The sequence below is a fragment of the Delphinus delphis genome, chromosome 16 (genome assembly GCF_949987515.2).
Source record: "Delphinus delphis chromosome 16, mDelDel1.2, whole genome shotgun sequence".
In the NCBI taxonomy this organism is placed as follows: domain Eukaryota; kingdom Metazoa; phylum Chordata; class Mammalia; order Artiodactyla; family Delphinidae; genus Delphinus; species Delphinus delphis.
In genome coordinates, this window is record NC_082698.1 from 58,601,500 (window position 1) to 58,625,260 (window position 23,761).

General features: G+C 37.8%; 1 protein-coding gene across 4 annotated transcripts in view; it reads right to left on the reverse strand.

Annotated features, from left to right (window-relative positions):
• ADK (adenosine kinase) overlaps positions 1-23,761 on the reverse strand; it is a 486,415-nt gene that overhangs the window by 453,676 nt on the left and 8,978 nt on the right. The window contains exon 1 of one of the 4 annotated variants that reach the window (XM_060034752.1): positions 6,477-6,626. The exons of the other annotated variants lie outside the window; for them this stretch is intronic. Coding sequence (XP_059890735.1) covers positions 6,477-6,490 — 14 coding nt within the window. The 5' untranslated portion in view covers positions 6,491-6,626. Of the gene's footprint in view, positions 1-6,476; positions 6,627-23,761 lie in introns of those variants that run through there. 4 annotated transcript variants of the gene reach the window in all.

Here is a 23,761-nt window from a genome sequence, read left to right on the forward strand (position 1 = left end):
ATGAAAAGACATGTCTTTTTTGCTTATTTGCTACATAGGAAGGTATGTATGTTTGTTTGTAATATCTAACAAATAACTTATATCTGAAGTATCGAAAGAATTACAAATCAGCAACAAAAAGACAACTTATATTTACAAATATGGGTAAGACCTGAACTGGCAGTTCTAAAGAAAAGATAAGCAAATGGTCTATAATCACATTATTAACAATCAATGAACTAAAACTACAATGAAATGTAACTACACATCCATCAGAATGGCTAAAATCAAAAATGCCAAACACTGTCAAGAAAGTGGATTAACTGGAACTCTTATAACACTGAATGTTTAAAGTATTTTGTTTTCTATTTTAGAAAACAGTTTGGTGGTTTCTGAAGTTAAACATACATCTACCCTAGAACACAGCAATTCCACACCTGGGCATTTACCCACGTCCACACGAATGTTCATGGCAGCTTCATTTACAATAATCAAACCCTGAAAACAAGCCAAAGTCCATCAACAGAATTGTTGCTATATCCATATAATGGAATCTTACTCAGCAGTGAAAAGGAACAAACTATTAACACACACATCAAAATGGATGAATATCAACATTGTTACTGAACAACAGTAATCAGATAAAATAATCAGACACAAATAGTACTTACCGTATGATTCCATTTATATGAAGTTATAAAATATACAAAACTAATCTCTACTAATAGAAGCCAGAAAATGGTTGCCTGGATGGTTCAGGGAATGAGACTGACTGAAAAGAGGCAGAAGGGACTTCCCTGGTGGTCCAGTGGGTAAGACTCCGGGTTCCCAATGCAGGGGGCCCGGGTTCAATCCCTGGTCAGGGAACTAGATCCCACATGCATGCTGGCAACTAAGAAGTCGGCATGCTGCAACTAAGAAGCCCACATGCAGCAACTAAGACCGGGTGCAGCCAAAATAAATAAATACATATTTTTAAAAAAAGAAGAGACAGGAAAGAACTTTCTAGGAGATGAACATGTCTTGTAAGTTGGTCTGGGTGGTGTTTTACACAAATACTTTTTTTTTCCCCAAAATACAGTGAACTTAGGATCTGTGATTTTACTATATATGAATTATACTGTTGGTATTTTTTTTTTTAAGTAAACAAACTAGGAAAATATTTGTGTCCCTTAGGCTATGTAAGGCCAGTCCTTCCATTTAAGCCTGTGCATACTGGCATGCCTTCTTGCAAACTCAAGGAAATAATCTCTTCCCTCTGTCCAGCATCATCTGTTTTTTCACTTTCTACTGGATCATTCTTTTCAGCATACAAATATGCTGAAACTCCTGCCCCTCCCTCCCAGAAAACCTCAAAGACACATATATGTCCAACTATTATTTCCCTGCTCCCCATTACAGTAAGAACACTTCTAAAAGATTGTGCTATTAAATAGCAAGGTTCCCTAAACAAGATAAAATCATTAATTTAAAATTCAACTTTCAGGAGCACATGTGAGACATACTAATGACTAACACATAGCAATTTGCAGCTTATAAAGCATTTTTATGTATGTTATTGCCTTTAAATCCTCACAATAACTCTGTAGTGTAGGTATTGCTATTATCTGTTTAAGAGAAACAAAAGGTTCAGCAAAGTTCTATAATCTGCCAAAGGTCAGACAACAAATAAATGATACCTAACTTCAAATCATGTGCTTTCTTGTTCAATATACTACTCTGAGACAGTAAGAACTCTAAACACAATAAAAATGTCCGACCAATGAAAAATATCCAAATCTAGCCAAAATAAGCTAATATTCCATCATCTTATGGTCGTATTTCAAGTAACATTTCAACAACCAAAATCTACTACAACAAAATTATTATAGTGTGTAAGTAGGTGACTAGATAATTTATTATCCAAATGGGATACTTTTGAGAATAAAGGAAGAGCTATTAATAATTATGCCAGGATAAAAGGCATGATCCAGGACTGTCTTGGACAAACTGGGACATATGGTCATCCTATTTATAAGCCAGCTATGCTATGTGAAAATAAGAATTCAGACTTACGTTTTATTACAGTATTTTTTTAAATAACGTTTTAAAACCGAGTAGGTACGAAGAGGTAAATAGGCGTGATTGTTAACCAATGTTACAGGACAGGGTTAACATTTAAACAGTCTAGACATTTTGGTTCCATTTCATCTTTGACAGTTCTGCTTAATATAGCAATACTGTGGCTGGAAAGATTTGGAATTAGAAAACCTTGTATGTTTTTTCAAACAAAGATGACCTATTTATAAATAAGTATTAACAGCTGACATTGCAGTTCTCCAAAGGAAGGATTCCTGCTTTAGTTCTTCAAAATATTTCATAAATGAAACAATTTCATTTTTCATTTTATTTTAAAAATTCATTAGCCTCACTAAGAAGTCTCATGGCATAAAAAAGTTTGTACAGTAATATGAAATTTATAATTCTTAAGACACAAGTCCTGAAAATGAGTTTGAAAATTCTGTTTAAAGGCTCTAAAGAAACCAAATCAACAAAACAAGGCAGTTTCAGTCTTAGCCAGAATTTAGTCTCGATATGAATGTTCTCCATCTGAGTGGCTTGGCAGATCCTACTGGATGTACCTCAAAGTCTTGAGTGTTAGGAGAAAAATACCCTAGGACCCCACCCACAGCCCACATAAATTTCCCAATGTAGGCTTAACCCACAGAAGTGGTTACAGAATTATCATGTAGGGCAGTCATGTCAAGTCCCAGAATAGTCTTAAACCAAACCTGACCTGTCTGGGAAAGCCAAAGAATTGGGTTCCTCAGCTCTACAGCGAACACTCTCCCTGTCTCCCTACCTCATTTTCCCAGTCTTCCCTGGCACAAACTCAAGCTGTAAGCAATGCCCAAAACCAGATGAGACATTCAGGTCAGGAAGGCAATATTCATAGGAGTATTTTGAAATACTGTTGGCTCAGTGAAAAGTGCATAATGTAGGAGTTAGGAGACCTAAATTCTCTCTTAAGCTCTATCATTGCCAAACTAGGATATATCACTTCACTTTGGGCCTCAAGGTCCAGTATAGAGAAAGAAAAAGAGGAAAATGGTGACTTCCCTGGTGGTGCAGCGGTTAAGAATCCACCTGCTAATGCAAGGGACAAGGGTTCGATCCCTGGTCGGGGAAGATCCCACACGCCGCCGAGCAACTAAGCCCGTGCGCCACAACTACTGAGCCTGTGCTCTAGAGCCCGCGAGCCACAACTACTGAGCCCGTGTGCCCCAACTACTGAAGCCCACGTACATAGAGCCCGTGTTCTGCAACAAGAGAAGCTACTGCACCACAACAATGAATAGTCCCCGCTCGCCACAACTAGAGAAAAGCCCACGCACAGCAACTAAGAGCCAACGCAGCCAAAAATAAATAAAATTTAAAAAAAAAATTAAGAGGAAAAAAAAAAGAGTAAAATGCTCTCTAAGATTCTCTTCTAGTCCTGACATTCTACATTTTCCTATGTCTCCTGAATTTTAACTCAAGGGTCAACTTTCCTGTTGGGGCAATTAAAAATGTTTTATCATTTCTCACATGAAGACAAGCTGGAATCTGATATACGTAATCTGATAATCGGTTTTACAGGCTGTAAACTCTTCATTAGTAATGGTGTAGTAGAGTAGAATACAAATAATAGTAAAAGTCAAAGAGACAGTCGAATTCTCCAGCCAAACTTATTCAAAGATTAAAAATTTTTTTTTAATTCTTTTGATTTAAATCATATTTAGGAATTCCTAATAGCTGAATGCTACACCGGAAAGGGCACTGAACTAGGTATCTAGAGAGCTGGGTTCTACTTCAAGATATGCAACTACTTGTGTGAACCTTAACAAATCATAGTATCTCTTGGCTTCAGTTTCTTCAACTGTAAAATGAGGGAATTAGGTCAGTTCACTTCCTGTTTAAAAAATCTAAGATTTAAACATTTATTTTCAGACGACACCATTCTCTAAGGGGACCAAATTGCTTTCAACAAGAAGAGAATACTCCATTTATAAAACATCTTAAAATATAAGAACACTTTCATATCTAACCAGCAACGCTGTGGAATACATATTTGTTTCACCATCACTGAGTATTTCATTAAACAAATGTCCAGAGAAGGAAAAAAGAGAAAAAGAAGATCAGTAACTCAGAAAAATACCCTCAATTAGAACCTAGGTGTGTTGACCACTGGCCCTTACTGGTTTCCAATCCTATTGATGTATTCTGTGGTAGTCATTGCGAGGAGTCACATATTACTATATTTAGCAGCAATTATTTTAAGTGTGGTATAAAAAACAACAATGGACACGAAGTCAGATTTTGATAGCTTGGTGACCTTGATCATTCTCCTCACCAGTGTTAAAAGCAAGTAAGCAGTACCCATCCTTTCGGCTACCATTAAACTGGGTACAAAATGGGTATATGCCTAACATCATAAACCTGAAAACTAAAGGTATGACAAAACTGCATTAAATGCAGTCCTCACTGGGAACCAGCTGGTATCTGTAGGATTACCAAACCATTTTAAAACTGTCACCACATATATAGAGTTGCTTCAACTTCAGTAGTCTCCCTGCCTACTCCTAAACCTAAGTTATTAAGTTCCTTGGAGGACTACAGGAAAGCAAGAGAGTTACTATAGCTGTCTCTCAGAATACTCTAAAATTTTTGTTCACAGAAGCAGCTTTTTCAGGAAATTTAAGTAGTATGTTGTTTTTATAAAGGTATCATGCAGAGCACTGTATAATGGATATTTGGATTCAGTTCCTAACTCTGCCACTAACTGATTTTGCACAAGGCACTCAAGTCTTCTTGGTCTCAGTTTCCTCAGGTATAAATGTGGTAGCTGGGTTTAGATAATATCTAAAAATCTTTTTTTGAGTCATGTCACTATAGTTGAAGTCTATGTAAAATGTAGACTAACATCTGAAGAAACAAGGATAAATGTAACTATTAGTAGTTATCTATCCTTCCACAAGTCAAATAAGGCTGGTATTAACCTTTAAATTTTAATACAACCACCATTCTACCCCTACCTTAAAAAATACATCCTACTGTCACTGGCCGAGCGGCAGAAGCTTTATATTTGGGTTTTTCTCCACTGAAGAGTAGCCAGGAATATGATGATGGATTAATATCCAGTCCACATAAGAAGTGTCCCTTAACATAGACAGTATTTGACCCACACTCCTAATTAGTAGCCGGCTACAATGATGGGAGTTGGGAGTGGGGAGAGGGAGCAGTGACTAGGTTTAACAGCATAATCCTAATTCATCGTAAAATACTGTTAGCATTAAAATATAGACTTATATGTCCCAATACAATTTATTGTGAAATCTTTCCATGTTGATCTCCACATTTCAGTACCCCAATTCCTCCTTCTGCATAATGAGGTAAATACTCTTTGTGTTAATATAGAATTACGCAATTTAACAGAAACTGCATCCCAGTTCAGCACGGTTACGTCTTACTTTAACTTCCCTGAGGGTCAGGTTCTCGAGTCATTTCTTAAACACTGTGTAGTCAAATTCACCACTGAGAAACCATTAAATCACCACGATTTAGGCTGCTGGAAGCTCATAAACCAAAATTTAACTAATTTTATTCTCTTCACATTTGTGCTGGGGCCTCCCTTTCTCTGGGACAATGAAGGCCAAGGTCTACTTTAAAAGAGGCAGTTCAGAACACTGAGTAAATAAGGCAATTTACCTCTTTTTATAAATAGTTTCATCAGCATAAGGTAAACATTCAGTCAGTGCTACCCGCAGACATTGGACAGGGCCATTATCCTGTCGCCATTACCAAAAAAGAACCTTCCAAACTCTGGAAGAGCAATTGAAGGAAGCCTCTCTTTTATTGCTCTCATTGTATACCTACCACCTCATGAAACCCACATTGCGTGTGACTCTCAGATAAAAGTAGGTAAACAGATGGTACCTGGGGAACCAGAGTACTAATTCCAGTCATAAGCAAACATTTTTGGGACACACAATTTCACAACTTGGGGGCAATCTACCTGCATCAAACGGCCAACTTTGCAGGTCTGCACTGGGCCACCAACGAAGTTGTCAGAGGGCATGACACGCGGGCATGGACACGCCCTGTGCACGTCACACTTCCCCAGGCCTCGGGCTATCCCGGGGGAGGGAAAATAGCTACATTTTCACGAGAAACCCACTACGCTCACCTGCAAGCTTCAAACCCTGTAATCTGGGTAAGGGTCACCTCAGCGGTGCGGCTGCTCGCAGGGCTCCGCCATGTGCCTCAGCCCCCAAAACTTCTGAGGAAGGCAGAAATGAATGTGCAGAGAGAGCCTCCAACATGAAGAGTGAAAAGTGCAGAGAGAGCCTCCAACATGAGGGGGACCGGTGGCATTGGGAGGCTCCACAACACCCAAGACAAGGGGCGACAGTTCTCCGGCAGCCAGGAGGCTAATGCCCAGCAAGCGCGCAGTTTAAGCTGCCGCTCTGTCTCATTACCTGATGGCCGTCATGGCTTCACCTTCTTGCCCCACGCAACAGCGTTCGCGTCCGATGCTCTGCGTCCGCACGGGCGGCAGCAGCAGGTACCACAGCCACTGCTCCTGGGCTCAGGCACTCAGCGACGGGGAGCGCGTCCTCACATACCCGGCGCGCGGGCGGCCCCCGCTGAGCCGGCCGCACGCGCTGATTGGCCGAGCCCGGAAGGGGCGGGCGCTCCGCCCCGGGCCCGCGGCCCGAGACTAGCCCAGGCCGCCTCGGGCAACTGCAAGCCGCCCGCGCGTCTCGTGCCGGCGCGCGGGCTAGCGGGCTGGCTAGCGGGCGCGGTGGCCATCTTGAGTCCTGGTAACAGAGTTCCCCCCCACACACTCCTGGCTTACGGGGCACGAGGATGGGTGCCCGCCTCAAAAATGGCCGCTCCGAAAGGCAACCGGCTTATCAGTCACATGGCCCTGTCTACCTCGGCCAGCCCAGGTCGCCTTAACAGGACTTGGGACAGGGACGGAGTCAGGGCAGTCTTTGGGGATGGGGTTTAACAGCCTGAAAAACCATCTGCAGAAAAGCAGCAGCCGCCTGGGAAACCTCAGTCCGGGTAGAATCGATCGCGTGGCAACAGCAGCACATGTCGTAATTCGAACTCGCAGCCTTTAAGAGTCAAATGCTGAGTCTTGTGGTCCCCAAACGTTTTTGAACTTCAGAAACACTTAAAACAAGTTACTTAATACAGAAGTGTCCATGGTCTCACTATAAACCTGTGACTCAGAACCTAGAAAGGTGAGGCCCATACATTGGTATTTTTAGCAAGTTCCCGGGTGATCCAGGTACACGTGTAAAGTTTTAAAACCTCTGGGCCAAACTAGCCCACTCAGACTATCCTACTTGACATACTAATTGTCAGACTTCCTCACTTTTCTGAAAAGTACGAAGCGCTCTGAAGTAAGCATCTAATGCCATAGGGAAAAAATTGGAAGAACCCTAACTCTTGGAGCTAGCCTTACAATTTAGTGGGGGTTAAAGGATTTAAGAAACTGATTCTGAACCACTAATAAAAGGTAAAAGGCTTTCCTTGTGCAGCGGTTAAGAATCCGCCTGCCAATGCAGGGGACACGGTTCGATGTGTCAAGACCCAACACAGCCAAACATACATAAATAAATAAAAAGACAGGTAAATCAATTCCAACTGCAGGAAGGGTAGAATGGAGGATAATCAGTAAACGCTTTATGACCTAAATAGCTTTTTTTAATTCCCTCTTTATGCTCTGTGCAAATATTTATATAAACAGACCACAACCTCCAGTGGCATTCATTTACTAACCATCTGGATGGTGATCAAGTCCATAAGTGTGAAATCACTTACGTTAGAAACACAGTCCAAGGCTTCCCTGGTGGCCCAGTGGTTAAGAATTCACCTGCCACTGCAGGACACATGGGTTCAAGCCCCCATGGGGGAAGATCTAACATGCTGCAGAGCAGCTAAACCCGTGAGCCACAACTACTGGGCCTGTGTTCTAGAGCCCGCGAGCCGCAACTACTGGGCCAGCGTGCCACAACTACTGAAGCCCGCGCACCTAGAGCCACGCTCTGCAACAAAAGAAGCTACCACAATGGGAAGCCCCGTGCACCACAACAAAGAGTAGCCCCGCTCGCGGCAACTAGAGAAAGCCCGCACACCAACGAAGACCCAACGAGCCAAAAATAAATAAATAATAAAGTAAATAAATTTAAAAAAAAAAACACGATCCAACATGTGATACTGAATTCTGCATACTGTGACTGAAGGAACTGAATTTTTATTTAATTTTAATTAGCTTAAATTTTAAAACCAAAAGGTAAAATATTTTTCCATTAAACACAATTTTGTTTTCATTGCACTACATTTCACCTTTTAACTGCGAAAAATTTAGCATCCAAACTGAGACACTGTAAATATAAAATGCATACTGAATTTTTCAAGACTTAGTACAAAAAAAATACAGAATATCTCAGTAATAAATTTTGTACTGATTACATGTTGAAATAATACTTAGCTACGCTGGGTTAAATAAAATATATTAAGATTAATTTAAACTGTTTCTTTTTACTTTTTTAATGTGGCTACTAGAAATTTTTTAATTTTATGTCTTGCATTATATTTCTACTTGACAGTGCTGTTCTACTAAGTTAGCCTTGCTTTTTTCTTACCTATCATTGCCCCATGACAGAATAATTATGCTCACTAAATGAAATTAGTAAAGACCAATTTATACAAATCCCTCATTCCTCACTAACCATCTGAAACATCAAGTATTCCAAAGGATTTCAAGTTTCCTTTGAAAATGCTTTTTTTTTTTAGCATTTTTCTCTTTAGTTTGGAAAATCCTATCTAGAATGAAGCCATGTACTATAAATTTGATGTGTTCAGTCCATGAGTAAAGGCTATTAAAAACAGAGCTATACTTGGCTGATTGGGACTTTGACCAAATGTCCACAAGCAGAAGTAGTCATTTGTTCCTCTGGATTAAACAAGATCTGAATCAAAGCAGCCGCAGAATAGCAATTTGAAGCAGGGGAGACACTGACTAATTCAACAGTTTGCCTCCTCCTCTCATGGAAAATGTTAATAGATAACCCACATGAACTAAAGTAACACCAGGAATAATCCTTAGAACAAATTTCAAAACCTCCATGTAACTTTTAATATGGGATGGAGTATGGTGCTTTTCAAACTTTAATATACATACACATCACTTGAGTGATCTTGTTAAAATAAAGGTTTGATTCAGCAAGTCTCTATGGTCAAGATTTTGCATTCCTTTATGTTCCCAGATTTTGCCAATTGCTTCTGGTCCGTGGGCCATGCTAAGTAGCAAGGTTGTAAAGGGAAGTAGCAAGATTGTAAAGGTAGCAAGACAGAAGTGACTTGGAACCCCTGCTTGACTTCCTACATGACCTTGGGCTGGTTCTTAACCTATGTGTCCCTCGGTTTACACATTACATGCTTTTCAGGGCAATGGGAAGATTAAAACTTAATTCTAGTAAAGTCTAATAGAGTCCTCAGCACATGACATGATTATTACTTCGTTGTTACCACATTTCTTAAAATTACATCTCTGGGAAGCATGATATGAAAGCTAACATGCACTCGGCCTTGTGAAAAATAAATGAACTTTCACACATGCCTAACATAACTTTGTTGACTCCTATTTTTGATTTTTAACAAAAAACTAATTGTGGTACCAAAACAGCTAGATTTGAAACTTTGCTTTTTAACAAATACAGTATATTCTATGACATTAAGGGACGATAAAAGCCTGCAATACTCAAATATTCAATCAAATTAAAGCCATATCACATTCAAAGATTTTTTAAAGGCTACTTATTTTTGAGTAGTGACACTTTGCATCTAACAATCAAAACTTTGGTTTTTTTACTCATAATCAGTCAACACAACTTTCAAAAAGTGTATTACTTAAAATGTACTTAGGTAACAGTTCATTTCAGCAGGTACAGATACAGAAATGCTATTTCAGTAAACAGGGCTCATGTGTGATTGTTCTTTCAGAGTCAATCAGGTAGAGATAAAAGACATGTTTTTCCAAATAAAGGCAGCAGCTTTTTTAATTCACAGCACGTTCCTTTCCTCAGCCTTTCATGCTTTTTTTCTCCTCCACCCAATTTTTCTCAAACACACACACACACACACACACACACACACACACACACACACACACACACACACACACACACACAAAGTTAGCTACCGAGTAACCACTAAAAGACTCTTTCAATCAATTTTTTAAGCAATTTATTTCAACCCTATTCTTCATTTTAGGGAAAAGCAGTCATTTGAATTATTAACCTTCATTAATTTTCTTCTAATTCAAATAGTTGAATCAAGATCAGTGGGTCAGAACAGTTTGCTCTTGGAAAGATAGATAAGTAAATATTCTATCTACTTTATCTAATCATGTGGTTAGTCTGCCACTAAAAGCACCTAGATAGCTAACGCCAAATAGTTAAATAAATATGTTTACGGATAGCACAACAAATATGTAGACTAACCTTTTCAACAAATGCTTCCAAACCCAAAATAATAGCAAAGTTCTCTTCAAACACAACCAGTTTGTTAAGCGTGCAATAAAACAAGTATTTTCATATATTAGTACATTTCTAGAAAGCTTTGTGGCAACGTGTCACCAATTCCACTTTATAGGCAACTATAATAGATAAAATAGAACATGAACAAAGATGTGTATACCTAGTTATTCCTTTCACATTAATAGCAAAAATGTATTATATCCCTAAATAAGGAAAAATAGAATAATGGTTAAATAAATTATAGAAGAATGTTATGAAGCTACTATAAAATGTTTTCATAGACTTTTTAAGGACAGAGGAAAATGCTCATGATATAATCTTAAGTGAAAAAAGCAAAACAATCCAACAAAAAGAATGTAGAGTATAATCTTGAGTATGTTAAAAAATATATATATGCCGTATATACACAGAAAAAAACTGGAAAGAAACATACCAAAATGTTATTACTGGATTCTCTGGAAAGTAGAATTATGTGTCGTTTTGACTTTATATTGATCTGCTTTATAAATTTTCTACTACATGTTGGTTTTATTAGCATAAAATTTTTGTATTATTAAATTTTAATGGTCTTTCTGAAATGATTTAAAAATACAAAACTTATTCCTGCTTTTTTAAAACCTGTGTCTTTTTAGATCACAACCATCAAAACTACCCTTATTTTTAGAGGAACTAGGCTTACTTTACAAATGTCTCATCTTTTCATGTGTAAAGATTCTTTAATACAGGAATAACAAAAATAAAATGTCTATGATTTTCTTGTTTAATTTTAAATCTTAACTTGACAAAAATTAAAAGCATAAGTACCACTTTTAGAGCTTTGCACAGCCTTTAAGAAGCCAGCTGTCACAAGATTGAATGTGGAATATCTTCCCTGCATGTTACTTAAAAATACATCTCCTCATTTCATATGAATGAAAATACTGGGACTTTCCTGGTGGCACAGTGGTTAAGACTCCCAATGCAGGGGGCCAGGGTTCAAGCCCTGGTCGGGGAATTAGATGTCACATGCATGCCACAGCTAAGAGTTCACATGCTGCAACTGGGGAGTCCACTGCCACAACTAAGATCCGGTGCAACAAAATAAATATTTAAAAAAAGAAAAGAAAATACTGATAAAATAAGATTTTAAAGCAATCTATACCATATTCCAAAAAGAGAAATTTCTTAAGACTTGTCTCCCTAAAATAATTAGTGCCACAGAGTAAAGTTCAGGAGCCGGAGAATAAAGAGATGGGAATTCTAATCCTAGGCCTACCAAAAATATGTATGTCCTTTGACCGTCAGTTTCCTTATCTGAAACACCAGGTAGTTTGTTACAGGTGACATCTCAGGTCCGTTTCAGTTCTTAATGGACAGTGGAAGAAAAAAACTGTCCACTTGTGATAATACAAATTGGGTTGCTTTTTTTAAGAGTTGATCAGTTTTAATGAAAATAAAACACTCGCAATTTTACTTAGTTTTCATTATGGACAAAGTTATTCAAAGAAACATTGCTAAATGTATCACCCAAAAAAATATTAAAAGAGGTTCACTATTTTTATTTCCTTTTAATTATTATCGATAGATTCTCATGTCACATTTCACTTTAACGTGACATATTCAAACAATATAATCTTTAAATGGAACCTGACAATTTATTTCCCAGGAGAATTTGAAGAATATAATAACATTTGATTGACTGAACTTTACTTACTAAGAATTCTTAGCAAAACTCCCTCCCAAGAACACCTACACAGTGCTTCTATATTTTCAGTGAACTACAAATCTTTAAAAGTCAAAGAAAATTTCCAATCTAAAAGTATAGGACAGGGACTTCCCTGGTGGTGCAGTGGTTAAGAATCCACCTGCCAATGCAGGGGAAATGGGTTCGAGCCCTGGTCGGGGAAGATCCCACATGCTGCGGAGCAACTAAGCCTATGTGCCACAACTACTGAGCCTGTGCTCTAGAGCCCGCGTGCCACAACTACTGAAGCCCGCGTGCCTAGAGCCCGTGTTCCGCAACAAGAGAAGCCACTGCAGTGAGAAGCCCATGCACTGCAACGAAGAATAGCCCCCACTCGCGGCAACTAGAGGAAGCTGGCATGCAGCAACGAAGACCCAATGCAACCAAAAAAATAAATAAATAAATAAATAATTGATTCTTTAAAAAATAAAATAAAAAAATAGAAGTATGGGACAACAGTGCTTCCCAATTATTTATGCTGCCAAGAATATATTTTGAAACTATATAATTGAATATATCACTATCATTTCACAAAAGGGCATTTTAACATAAAAATGTAAAAAGGACATCACAGAATAAACAGCGCTACCCGAAGTATTGCTGGTAACCTTATGAAATATATTTTCTATATAAAAGATTTTTCTTGTTTTTATTTTACCATAAATCCGGTACTTCACAAAAAAGCTTTTAGGAATCAATCACTTGGGAATTCCCTAGCAGTCCAGTGGTTAGGACTCCACGCTTTGACTGCTGAGGGCACGGATTCAGTCCCTGGTCGGGGAACTAAGATTCCACAAGCTGCCGTGCAGCCAAAAGAAAAAAAAAAAAGGAATCAATCACTCATTAACTCAACAAATATTTATTGAGATCTTCTCTACTACTCAATACACTGGAGATTCAGCAATGACCAAGAACATGTACTGCCCTTATAGAACTGATATTCTAGTGAGGAGATATAGATAAATAATCAAATAAACAAGAACATTAAATGATCATTAAGTGCTATGCAGAGAATTAAGCCCAGCGGATAACACAGAGAAAGGCTCCTTTAGAGTGGGTAGTCAGGGAAGATCTCCAGTAGAAAACTGAATGACAAGGAAGAGCAAGGTGGGGGAAGGGTTTCCAGACAGACAGACAGCACTCAAATAACTGGAAGCCCAGTGTGAAAAAAAGGAGAGGGACAAAAGGTTGTGGTTAGAGAAAGAAGCAGAACGTCTTAGTTTTGATGAGCCTAAGAAGTTTAGACTTTGTTATAAGCAAGACAGGAAGCCACTGTAATTAAGTTTTAAACAGAGGAATGACGTGATCTGATTTTGTCTTAAAAGATCAACCTGGTTATAGTGTAGAGAATGGATCAAAGGAGCATGAAAGCAGAAAGACTAAATTAAAAGCCTATTACAGTAATAAAGATGACAAATAATTGTGGTTTGAACAATGAAGATAGTGGTGGACATAGAAAGAAGTAAATGGACATTTTGGAGGTATTGGGTTGGCCAAAAGGTTCTTTCGGTTTTTTCCATAAGATGGCTCTAGTAGCCCTTAGTTGTCTTTAACTTCATTCGAAACAATTTTGTTAGATTGTATTGTGACAGCTGTCATATCAGAGTGCATTAAAAAAAAAAAGTATCAAAATTGGTGAATTTTTGTGTAGCCATTTTAATATTGAAGTTGGAAGAAAGAAAGCAACATTTTCAGCATATTATGCTTTATTATTTCAAGAAAGGTAAAAATGCAACTGAAAGATTTGTGCAGTGTATGGAGAAGGTACTGTGACTGATCGAATGTGTCAAAAGTGGTTTGCGAAGTTTCGTGCTGGAGATTTCTCGTGGACGATGCTCCACGGTTGGGTAGAACAGCTGAAGTTGATAGCGATCAAATCAAGACGTTAATTGAGAACCATCGACATTATACCACACAGGAGATAGCTGACATACTCAAAATATCCAAATCAAGTGTTGAAAATCATTTGCACCAGCTTGGTTATGTTAATCGCTTTGATGTTTGGGTTCTACATAAGTTAAGCAAAAAAAACCTTCTTGACCGTATTTCCACATGCGATTCTCTACCTAAACATAACAAAAACATTCCGTTTTTAAAACAAATTGGGACAGGTGATGAAAAGTGGATACTGTACAATAATGTGGAATGGAAGCGATCACGGGGCAAGCGAAATGAAGCACCACCAACCACACCAAAGGCCGGTCTTCATCAAAAGAAGGCGATGTGTATATGGTGGGATTGGAAGGGAGTCCTCTATTATATGCTCCTTCTGGAAAACCAAGCGATTAATTTCAACAAGTACCACCCACAATTAGACCAACTGAAAGCAGCACTCAACGAAAATGGTCTGGAATTAGTCAACAGAAAACACATAATCTTCCATCAGGATAACACAAGACCACATGTTTCTTTGATGACCAGGCAAAAACCATAACAGCTTGGCTGGGAAGTTCTGATTCATCTGCCGTATTCACCAGACATTGCACCTTCAGATTTCCATCTATTTCGGTCTTTACAAAATTCTTAATGGAAAAAATTTCAATTCCCTGGAAGACTGTAAAAGGTACCTGGAACGGTTTTTTGCTCAAAAAGATAAAAAGTTTTGGGAAGATGGCATTATGAAGTTGCATGAAATATGGCAGAAGGTAGTGGAACAAAATGGGGAATACATTGTTCAATAAAGTTCTTGGTGAAAATGGAAAGTGTGTCTTTTTTTACTTAAAAACCGAAGGAACTTTTTGGCCAATCCAATAGAATGACAGGAATATGGGGGACTAAGGAAAATAAAGGAGTCAAGAGTAACTCCTAGATTTTAGACTAAATTAGGTAACTTTGGACTAAATTGAGTAAATGGCGCTGCTGTTACTGAGATAAAAGGGAAAGACAAGAAAGAAGTTCAAAGGACAAGTTCCAGGGGAGGTCGGGGATAGAGATAAAGACTTGGGAAACAGATTTTTCTTTCTAGTCTTCCTTACTCTGTAGTGCCTACTGTTTTCTATTAATAGACTAAAAATAGTTGTCCAGAATTGTATATGCAGTTTCATTTGAACAACATCCTAAGAGGGCAACCATTCTACCTTAGCAGTCACCTGCCAGCAGCCACTAAATATGTATATAATTAAAATAACATGTAAAACTTAATGAGTGTTTAATATGTGCCAGACACCATGCTATATATGTTTCAAGTACTACCTTATTTGAATTTACAAAAACCTTATCAGAAGATTTTTTATTATCACCATTTTACATTTGAAGAAATTGAAGCTCAAAGAGGTTAAATAATTTGCTGAAAGTCACACGTTACAGAACAGAAATCCAAACTCTGGTAGCCTGACTCCAGAACTGGGGCTAATTAACACTGTACAGTGTTACCAAAGTAAACCCAAGACAGACTGACATAAGTCTGAGACTTTTATAAACACCCAAATTTCAGAACACCACACTATGACTTCCACCCGTAAGATGTAGTAGTCCGATAACAGCTTTCTTACTAGCCGGAGCATCATATGAAATACTTTCAGAAATTGCTTCCTTTATTTCCATATGTGCTTATTCATAGATTAAATCTGAGCAGCCAATGAATCTGCCGTTTTTGTCTTTAATTTAGCCAAGACTCCTAATTGCCACCAAGAATCATTTCTTAGACCTCTTCATTTTTAAAAATTTCAACCACAATTTCATTTCTGTCAAAATCACAAGACTGATTGTTGACAAAGAAAAACATCTTTTTTACTCTGCAAGAATTTAGGGGCACACAATTAATAGCAAGTGGTTAAATTTACTATAAAACTAAGTAAATCTCCCACCCCAGCCATTCACTTTGTGCAAATCAAATTTAGGCTTTAGTAAAATTACAAATTATTTCTTATCAAGATCTTTCAAGACTCATAAATTGAAACCACAAATGTCCACAAAAGGTTCCACTGTAAAAAAAAAATAATTTTTTTTAACTTATATTAGTCCTTGGGTATATCCTCTAACCCCTAGTGCCTATCATGTTCTACTATATAAGAGTAAAAATAAATGTAGTCTCAAATTAAACATGCAGTTTTATCCAAAGAGAGTCCTAAGAAATAGAAATTTCTAATGGGTTGCTTTAGAAATGATGGAACTGGTTTATAAAGTTTTCTTTTATTCAATGTTTTTTTTTCTCTCTAACAGAGTATCCTAATAATAGGAACCAGCAATTTCATAGTCTCCACTGATGAGGACTGACCTAGATTTGAAGGTCCTATCTTCCACCCTACTACATGGGCAGAGGGCCACCTTCTCTCACAGTCTGTGGGACAGGACACAGACTGGCACTGGCTCTCATCTGCCTAAAGACTGACCTGAAATTGGATTTCAGGGTGCAGAGAAAAATAGTGAAATATTTAGAGTGAAACCCCTCCTTGTGGAAATAGGGTAGACTGCTTTTCTGCAATAACTAGATATTTAAAATTGAAAGACTTGGAAGTTTATACAGTGGTGATGGTGGTGGAGGTGGTAGTGATAGTAGTCTCAGTGTTACTGGGAAACCTGGGATGGAGAGAAGTGCAAAGAGCCCACCAAAACTGTTGTATTGGGAAAAATGTAATCTTTGAAGTGTCTTTCCTTATGCAGCACAACAGTCAAGTAGAATTAAAATTATATATATAAATATAGTATATATACCATAGCATTCCTTGGAGTGCTTTCAATGGAGATCACTTGACCCAGTGGTTACTTAATGTGATCATGTAATCTCAAGTTAAAGGGGAAGGATCATTAGCTTTTGGGGTGGGTCATCGTGCAGATTTTCTAATGATTCATTACATATATGAGAGAATCAGGTACGGGAAACGTTAAGAACAAATTTTTTTTATTGCCTCAATAGTTATATAAGTTCATCAAGAAATGCAGTGTGGGGCTTCCCTGGTGGCGCAGTGGTTGAGAGTCCGCCTGCCGATGCAGGGACACAGGTTCGTGCCCCGGTCCGGGAAGATCCCACATGCCGCAGAGCGGCTAAGCCCGTGAGCCATGGCCGCTGAGCCTGCGCGTCCGGAGCCTGTGCTCCGCAACGGGGAGAGGCCACAACAGTGAGAGGCCGCGTACCGCAAAAAAAAAAAAAAAAAGAAATGCAATGTGATGGGACTACCAATATCAGGGTTTGATATATGTTCACATACACAAAGTATGTACATAGGTATGTATGTATATATAATATTATTCCAAAAATTGATATTTTGGTGTAACTAAGCATCTATAACTTATAAACCATTTATCCTCATATGCCTGTTTATAAGTTTAAAATACACATAAGTTCTCCCATTTCATTTGGGGGTGGGTTTAAATAGTTATTTTTAAATACTGGCATCTAAACCCACAGAATTTCATTCTAAAGCTCTTACCATTTTTCACATTCTCCTCCTTAATTACTTTGAAGGAAATCTTGACCACCATCATGTCTTCCTCGGTGGGAAAAAAAGAGCCTGGGGTGGAGGAGCATTTAAGATGAATGTGGTTTATCTGAAAAACAGGACATTTTTCTGCAGACAGAGGCAAAGAAGAATGACTCTGCAGCATAACTGGTCAAACAACCAGCCCAACCCATTCCCCAAAAGCCAGGGGTTACACCCAAACACTGCTTCAACATCTGGGATTCTAAATAGCCAAGGGTATGAGAAGATAAATCCTTTTGCTTATATCTTAAGAAAGTGCTATTAATATTCCAAATATGGGCAGATATTCTGACATGGACATTTCCACAAATCCCTACAGCTCTGTCACAGGGAACAGTCCTCTTCTGGAAACCACTCTGTCACCTAAAGATACAGTACACCACAAAACCTGCATTTTACAAGAATTAATGCTTTCTTTTGAGGTATGATTGACATATAACATTATATTAGCTTCAGATGTAAGACGTAATGATTCAGTATTTGTATATATTGCAAAATGATCATCACAGTAAGTCTAGTTAACATCCATAACCATAAATAGTTACAAAGATTTTTCCTTGTGATAACAACTTGTAGGTTTTTAACAGAAACGTTTAATAGTTTTGTTTTCTTTACTGAGGGGTAGAATGGGGGTTGGTGGGAGCAGATTTCTCACTTTTTCAGATTTCAACAAAAACATAACAGCTTCAGGCTTCCCTGGTGGCACAGTGGTTAAGAATCCGCCTGCCAATGCAGGGGACACGGGTTCGAGCCCTGGTCTGGGAAGATTCCACATGCTGCGGAGCAACTAAGCCCGTGCGCCACAACTACTGAAGCCCACGCGCCATGCTCCGCAATAAGAGAAGCCACTGCAATGAGAAGCCCGCGCACCGCAACGAGGGCCCAACGCAGCCAAAAAAAAAAAAAAAAACATAACAGCTTCAGACTGCCTGTATGTGAAGGGAAGAAGTAATTAAATCCAAATGTAATCTTCAGGCATTGTAAGAAGGCAATTCTTACTCAATGTCAAATAGAGTTTTTAGGTAGTGTTAGGTAGCAAACTTATCTTAAGACTCCACAGAAATTTTTAGACCTTAAATTATTTCTACAAAACCTAAAACTCACAGTTCCATGGAAAAATACTACACATATTTAAATTAAACTCTGCACTTTGAAATCAAAAATTGACACATTTTCCAATGTTAGGGGTACCTGTGGCAGGGTGCAGGGGAGTAGACTATTGAAATTAATCATCTTTCAAAGGGCAATAACAGAATTAAAAGGTTGGATAAATTCAGTCACGGTTTTCAAAATTATTTTACAATAATTGTGGCAGATTAAAAATGGCCACAGTTTCTTGGAGACAAGAGTCTATGTCCCCTCCCCTTAAATCTGGGCTAAACTATGACTCCTTTGACCAGATTCCAGGCTAGCCTTAAAGGACTGCCAGCTCCTGCCTTGGTCTCTGAGCTGCCATCTAAGAGGTCCAACTACCAGGTTGAGGAAACCACATGGAGAGGCCCTCAAGCCACACAGAGAAAGAGAGGAACCCAGCTAAGCCAAGATTGCCAGCCACCACTACCAAAACACCAGGCAAATGAGTAAAGACAACTTGTACCCTCCACACCAGACCTGTTATCGGCTAAATACCTCCAAGTGATCCTAGTCAATAGCACATGGAGCAGAAGAATCAACCAGCTACTCCTGACCCACAAAACCATGAACTCTAGTAAAATGGCTGTTCTTTTAAGCCACTAAATTTTAGGACAGAAAACCAAACTCATTGTGAAAAATATATTTTGCATTGCAACTAATACTCCATAAATATACATAATGGAAACGTTTCACAAAGCAATACTTACCCTTACCATATTCAATGCATTGACCTTTCCTATTTTCCTTTTATAAAATACCACTTTTTCTATACCCAAATTGATTCATGATCTAGTTTGAAAAGCATTTTAATCTGTACGACTCATTTCACACAAATCTAGACAGAAACCTTAATAGGACCCAGGTGTTCTGATTCCTAATACAAAGCTCTTTTTCCTTGCCCCACACTAACAGCCCACAGGTTCATAATAAGAAGCTTCTCACAAACTCACATACACACCTCAGAGCTGAGTGAAAAGTTGAAAAGCAGAGATGTCTGATGTTGGAAGTTATGTAGAAATCAGAAATAGCTAAGAGGAATGAGCCTTTTCCTTTTTTATCACTTCCCTTTACTTCCCCCCTTCTTTTCACAGATCTGTATTTTCCTATCCCTACTTCCTTTTTCCTCTGGTTATCAAGCATTATAAAACTGAGGTTTTTAAATATTAGTTGAACTTAATGAAATGTTATAGTCATATTCTTAAAAGTAGGCTAACTGAACATTTTATCATTTCTTTAAAACTGTTGCTTTTTTTTTTTTGGTATGAGGTCCAAGACTAATTGTAGCTGTAGGTCATTTTTAATGAAACAGAATTCTCATCACTGCCATCTCAGATCTGGTAGAACATTTTCATAACATCTGAATTAATAATATTAAAAGATTAACAGCTTTTTAGCAGATTACTAGTAATTGTTTTATATATAACACAGGAGTATTTTCTGAAGCAAAGGGCTTGCTTTTTTTTTTGATCACACAAATCACTGTTGATTCCTGTTCTATTGTTTATACAATACCTGAATATTTGAGCTAATCACTAAAAATAAATCAGATTCAGGTTTGAATCCTATCTCTGCCACTTATTGTATAATCTTGAGCATATTAAACTCTGTGAACAGTAATGGTTATCCCATATAATTATAATAATTAATAATGCTAAGTCATAAGATTCAAATTATCAATATCAGGGAAAATTGCAAAATCTCTAAAGTAAATAAAAACTTACCACAAATTGTTCTTTTAACTGAAACATTTTAACTCTTAAACATATGCAAAATTGGTTTGCCCAAGGCTTTTAGCGGAAAACACAACCTGCTCAAAACTGAAGCTCAATGAGTTAATCCATTACAAAGCATACAATTAAGTATATCCCACGAGGGGATATTTATTCTTGGTGGTGGTGGGGGAGGGGGTACCTACATGTGTGAATAAGAGAACTTGAAAGACAAAAATCTAAACAAGGTTACTAAACACTAAACACATCACCACAGAATTTCTTTAAATAGTGTGCTTATCTGGCACATACAGAATTCACTTTGACACGTTCTCAATTTGTGTCTTCATAGTGTAATACAAACAGCAAGAAACGTGAATCAGATGTCCTGAGTGTAGAGTGAGAGCTTAGTACTTAGGGATGCTTAACTTCTCTGGGTCTATTTCCTCAGATGAAGGCAGTTACCTGGTGGCCTTGTGAGGACCTCTAAGAAAAGGTAAAAGTGCTTGACATATTCTTTAATACGTTGTTTGTTTGTTTTTAACATTTATTTATTTATTTGGCTGTGCCAGGTCTTAGTTGTAGCATGTGGGATATAGTTCCCTGACCAAGGATCGAACCCAGGCCCCCTGCATTCGGAGCATGGAGTCCTAACTACTGGACCACCAGGGAAGTCCTAAATATGTTATTTTTATCTTTAAAAAAAAAATTAAACTTCATTTCTTGTTCTAGAAAGTAAGACAATGACAAGTTATGACTTCGGATCAAATTTCACCTCAGATACTTACTAGCTGTTACCTGACTGACATTTAACTTCACTGGGCTTCAATTCTCTCAACACAACCATGTAAATATCAGACTTTGATTTTAAGTACCTCCTCAGGCACCAACAATCTCAAGAGTCTAAAACATGTTCAGAGTTTTCAAAAATCACATGAAATTGTAAATTACCGTTTCAAAGCCACATCTGGCTAATACTGAGATTTGCTGTTGTTTTCACACTTCAGCACCATTTGTTGGAAACTTCAGCTACAGAAGATCCTACCTCAGGATTTGCACACCTAGCCATCTCCTCCCATTCCTGCTCCCACCAGCATTCCCAAGCAGTCTTTGGAAATACCAAAGTAGCTTCTAAAAGGGAAAGGCTAGGAAAGCCTGCTTTAACCTGTTTTATGGGTATAAAGAAGAAATATCTTGACCAACAAGAAATCATTTACATTTAAAGAGCTCTGAATCTGACTTGATAGCTACAGGATACTAACAAGTTTTCTAAGGAATGTAGTTTATTCAAGCTTCACATAGAAGTGAGATCGAAGGTCTCGTGTGTGCGTGTGTGTGTGTGTGTGTGTGTGTGTGTTTTCCATTAGTGAAAAAATGTACTCCTTTCCCTTATTTGTGCTGAATCTAGGGGAGGAATGCTACACAAATAGGGGAAGAGGGGTACTAACGAAGGGATTCCTGTCTAATGCAGGAGGCTGGGCAAAGATAACTTAACATTGCTCCCATTTCTAAGGATTTGTGAGTGTAAGTCTAGAAATTTATATATTTCTCTACAGAGCATCTTTACAATATTCAAACTGAGGGATGAATATACCCAAAGAAGTCAAACCTACCATGTAGAGAGGAAGCTAACCCCCACACCTTCAAAAAAAAAAAAAAAAAACTTTTCAAGCTATTTTTTACTAAAATACTACTTTTTAATACTAAACATTTAGTACTACTTAATTTAATAATATAACTATGTTTTATTATAATATTTCAAATCTAAACAATCCAGCTCTGTACATTTGGATAAGCAAGTGCTATGTAAAACAAACAAGATAAAGTAGAATTGTCAGTATACTTGAATGGGATCAACATGCTATCCCATGCTAAAATGTAATATAATCAGTTCATCTTGAGTATGTGAGAACAGAGACATAACCAAGGGTGTAAATCTGCATCACTTCTACAGCTTAACAGCTCTAATCTTCACCAAAACTAAGAACTAAAAATGATAGCTACGGTCTCAGCTCTGCATAGGAAAAACAATTTCTAAAAAACTCTATTTTAGGAGGAACCCAAGACTTCCTCAGTCATGCCTATAAAACAAGAAAATGTTCAAATCTCTAATGTGGTTAACTTCAAAGGCAACACATTTGAACTGTTTGGTTTTTTTAAGATAATTTTCTTGTTTTTCAATTTGTTTACTCAAAAACTTAACATGGCTTTCCAGACTTCAGCTCAAGGGCTCAAAGAGTAAAACTATTTTGCTACATCAAGCTTAAAGGAATTTGAGAACCCTAAGACATCTGAATTTGATTCTTTTGCTATATTTTGTTTTCCAGTGACCCCTCTTGGATGAGTCAACAGACAAATTTCTTAAAAAGACCATTTTGCGGTATTACCTGTTGGTTACATAGTACACTGTTACACAGTACGCTATGAAATTAAGAACAATGTTGCTAACCTTCAGTGCTTTTGGAGTTCTAATTAAAATGCAAATAAGCTCACTAATTAAGGACCTGCTAACCCATAGGGAAAAGACTGATCATTCTGATAAGTCACTGCGTTCTTCTTTGCAAATTCATTTTCAGAAAATTTATTTCTCCACCAAATAAGCAATTCTACTACATTTTTTTTAAGAAAGAAAACACTGACCACACGGCCTTAATAAAATGTTACTATTTATATAGGAGTAATATATTTATTCTGAGGGAATTTTCCCCATGGACAAATGCACGAAATGATTATTATAGTCAAGGCTCACTATAGTCACCAGAAAGAACAGAAATGTAATCTAGGAGTGCATCTCTTGGCCTCTGTCTTCTAGTATTGGATTTATTTCACACACAAGAGCACTCCATGTAACAATAAAAAAGAAAGGTCCAAGAACCATGAAATGTTTTCAGGTAAGAGATCTATCAACTCTTATGAATAGATAAGAATTTACAGCCAAAACATGAATCCATTTTGTGCCACTGAGTACTACAAACATAACCTTAAAACATCTTTAGAGTTTAAGAATTAATTCACTGAATAAAAATTTAGAGCCTATGTTGCAATGAAGTAATTAGTTACAAGGCATTAAGAGTGATTCAACAAGTTTCCCTACTTCAAGTAGCACTAGACGAGATAAAACATGCACACACTGTGCACTGCAATAATGCAAAGTATAAAGTACAACCAACCAGTGAAGGAGCTGTTTCCAGGCTTGGTGATTAGGAAAGTTTTATAGGGAAG